Source organism: Ipomoea nil, unplaced genomic scaffold (genome assembly GCF_001879475.1).
Source record: "Ipomoea nil cultivar Tokyo-kokei standard unplaced genomic scaffold, Asagao_1.1 scaffold0322, whole genome shotgun sequence".
NCBI lineage: Eukaryota > Viridiplantae > Streptophyta > Magnoliopsida > Solanales > Convolvulaceae > Ipomoea > Ipomoea nil.
The window spans coordinates 472,328-476,065 of record NW_017616750.1 but is presented as its reverse complement, the minus strand read 5'-3'; the positions used below and the strand labels follow the sequence as shown (position 1 = coordinate 476,065).

The window sequence follows — 3,738 nt, the reverse complement described above, 5'->3', positions numbered from 1 at the left end:
TATATATATATATATATATATATATATATATATAAAACGTAAAAACGGCGCCGTTTGGACCCGTGTTCACCATGAATGGTGAACACGTTTCCAGAGCATAATTTACGGTATGCCAAGTATATGGGCTTGGAATTTGAGTTGTTTCACATCACCTCACTATACAAGCCATGTTGAGGATAACCAATTGTTATACTATGGACTATGGAATCGTGTCCACCTTGTAAGCTGACACGGTTCTATGTTTATAATTACTGAATTATATGTTCATAATTATAAAGCTATATATTCATAATTTTTTAACTTCATATTCAATATAATTATTGAACTCTATTCATAATTACAGAACTCTATATTCATAATTATTGAACTATACATAATTATAAAGTTATGGTTTGAACTTCATATTCACAATTATTAAATCTCAATATCTCTATATTCAATTATTCATAATTACAGAACTATATGTTCATAATTATGTTCACAACTCTATGTTCATAATTATAGAACTATATATTCATAATTATGAATAATTCTGGAACCGTGTCCACCTTACGGTTCCACAGCATAATTTGCCGAGGACCACACGCACAAATTGCAGAAATGTGAAATGGAATTGCCAATGCATTTCTTGACTACTAAATACTTTTGGCTTCAACATGACATATATCTTCCACTGTTTTTCAAGAAATGATATCAAGTAAAGGATAGAAATATTTATTTACATCATGGTAGCTAGCTGGAACTAGTTAGAAAAGAGAACCTCAAGCCCCCCATGCTTCTTCTTTCATACCAACTCAACTACTCATGGAAAAGACAAGGAATCCCTGGAATCTATTGAAACCATCCCCATGACCCCAGACTCAATTCCCTCACCGTGCACCAATGCTTGAAGCCGCCTTGGCGGCGGTGGCACGCCTATCTCCACCACTCCTTCCAGCATTTTCACCACCATTCCCATGGCGGGCCTCGTCGATTCCTCGTCCTGAATGCACCACACCGCCACCAGCCCCACACGCTCGGCCTCCCCCACGTCATACGTGCCTTGAAGCCTCTCGTCGATCACTGCTGAGACGTTTCCCTCGAGTATCTTGCGTGCAGCCCATGGTGGAAAGAACCATTTCTCCTCCGCTCCGCCCTCTCCATTATCTCCTCGGTCTAGGGATGGTGTACCCTCTACATTTCGCCGCCCGCCAATTAACTCAAATAGTGTCATTCCATAGCTGTAGACATCCGCTTTCGTGGTGATTGCCAAACCGGAGATCCACTCGGGTGCAACATACCCCCATGTACCCCTCATGGTGGCCAAGACTCTACTGAAGTCCCTACCCAGGAGCTTTGCTAGCCCGAAATCCGAAACCTTTGCTGATAAATCTTCATCCAGGAGAATATTCTCAGGCTTAATGTCACAATGTAGAATACAATTCTGACACCCCTCGTGCAAATAAGCAATTCCTCTAGCCACTCCAACTGCAACTCGAAACCTCGCATCCCAACTTAGATTCTGCCCGCCTTTCCTTAAATACACACTAAGAGAACCATTTGGCATGTAATCATAAACCAAAAGCCTGTGAGAATTTTCAGAGCAAAATCCCCTCAATCGAACCAGATTGACATGTTGAATGTATCCAATAGTGCAGACCTCCGCTCGAAACTCCTTTTCGCCCCCGCCAGGCCTATCTAGTCTCTTCACAGCCACAACTGAAGAATCTGATAGCTCCCCTCGAAACACAGAACCATATCCACCGTGCCCGAGCTTCTCAGAGAATCCCTTCGTTGCAATATGAAGCTCTTTATATGAAAAAACCTTCAAATTCATCACGGGAAATACAGATCCCTCTTCTTCTTCTTCTTCTGTCCTCCTACCCTTTCTCCTTGAGAACAGAAAAACCAAACCTCCTAGCAACAAGATTACAAGCACACAACTCGCTCCAATCACTACTAACTTCTTTTTCCTATGGTTCTTGCTAATGCCTTCCCCATTCGCTCTTAAATACAGCCTATCCTCCATATCAGAAGTAATGTTTCTGAGATTCAGCAACGAACCGTACAAATTTCTACACAAATTGGTCCTTTCATTGTGGTGGAAGCCAATACAAGAACAATTACCCAAACATTCCTTTTTACACATGCTCCTACTTCCCTTAAACGACACTGTCTTTGCTCCGTCATAGCTTAGCATTCCAACATCCTTAAACCCTTCATTTTCACCACAACGATAGTTGTTCTCGGGGCGACAACCATCAGAAAAGTCCCCTGCGTTCCACGAAACATTATCCCCGGGTCTAAACCCCACCAAACACCGACATGGACTCGAGAAAGACCTAGTATTGCAAAACCCCAAGTCCCCACAGAGGCCATAAACCCTGCACTGATTATCTGGCTGTGACCAGAATGAGTTCCAATTCTGAGTCTGGGAAGCCCAAGTGTACTGCCAAAGCTGGCCAGTGAAGTCTAAACGAAACCGGGTTAAAGGCGGTTGGCCGCCCGCCTCCAATGATACCTCAGAATAGCCAAAAGATGCCATTGGGGTAAAGGGTTGGGCAAAATAAAATTTGTAGATATAATGAATGGTCATCTCAGGCACTCCACTAAATGCATTTCCAGTCCAATTACCAGAAGACCAATAAGTATAACTATCATTATAAACAAGAGCAAGCTCAGAATACTCAGGTGGGAGGAGCCTGAGAGAGAAGATACCTGGGGATGGGTCTATAGAGCTCTTCCAAGAACTTAACCACCTCTGAGCAGTCAAATTCAAGCCTGGGAGCAAAGTGTCAGTTGGGGAATCGAAGCTTTGCCAAACCACCTTCCTTTCACCATCCAAAAACACCAAATTTCCTTGCTCCAAGAGCTTAACTTCACTGCCTTTCCCCTGATTACTAGTTCCCCAAACAAGGGTTCTTGAATCACCATTTTCTATCACAGCTAGCTTCCCATTTTGGGTAATTTCAAGACTGGCCAGTGAAAGATTCTTGATGGGGGTCTCCCTATTTGCCACCCAGACATAGGTAGGCGTGGGAACTGAAGCATACCAAATGCCTAAATACCATTTGCGTCCACCATTAACACCGAAAAATCCCAACGCAAAGGTCTTTTCCGCACTCCAAATTTGATCATTTCCTCTCAGAACAACTCTTGACCCCTGCAAAGATTGAACCAGCTTTATGCTCCCTTTTGAGGCTCTATCAGCCGGCGGAAGCAATTTGGGAAAAAGGGTCTTGCCTGAACTTTGGTGTTTCTGATTTGGTGGCTCGAAACTTGCATTTGGGTGTACTGAAATGGAGAGGGCAAGAAGCAAAAGCAGAATCTTGGGTGCCATTTTGACGGTTATCTATGGAAGATTGGTAGTTCCGCTAAGCAGACATTGAAAAAGGCCGAACCTTTGTGCTCCAATTTGGCAATTTGGGAGTGAAGCGACAATGAAAGAAGAATAAGGCCGAGTATCCTTGTTGTGTTCACACTGGACTACAGGTTCTTCTGAACATCCGAGGAAAAGCTGCCACTCATGCGCATAGCTATAGTACAAAAATGCCTGTCTGTAGTAGTCAGATTATTATTTTTATTGTTGTAGAAAAATATATTCATTTTGTCCCGTTTTACATGTCTGATTGGGTTAAGGTTTGATTAAAATTATTTTAATCTAATTTTTTTAATATTAAATATTAATATACAATATATATATATATATATATATATATATATATATATATATTTAGAAACTACACTAAAAATATTATT

At 41.7% G+C, this 3,738-nt stretch overlaps 1 protein-coding gene across 1 annotated transcript; it reads right to left on the bottom strand.

Annotated features, from left to right (window-relative positions):
- Positions 1–601: 601 nt before the first annotated feature.
- On the bottom strand, positions 602–3,498 carry LOC109171565 (G-type lectin S-receptor-like serine/threonine-protein kinase SD2-2). Its single transcript, XM_019320618.1, has one exon. The coding sequence runs from the start codon at positions 3,317–3,319 to the stop codon at positions 803–805; it is 2,517 nt and encodes an 838-aa protein (XP_019176163.1). The 5' UTR covers positions 3,320–3,498; the 3' UTR covers positions 602–802.
- Positions 3,499–3,738: the final 240 nt, after the last annotated feature.

Bases quoted from the DNA above. Each gene is read 5' to 3' on its own strand.
- LOC109171565 (XM_019320618.1), bottom strand. From the start codon at position 3,319: ATGGCACCCAAGATTCTGCTTTTGCTTCTTGCCCTCTCCATTTCAGTA.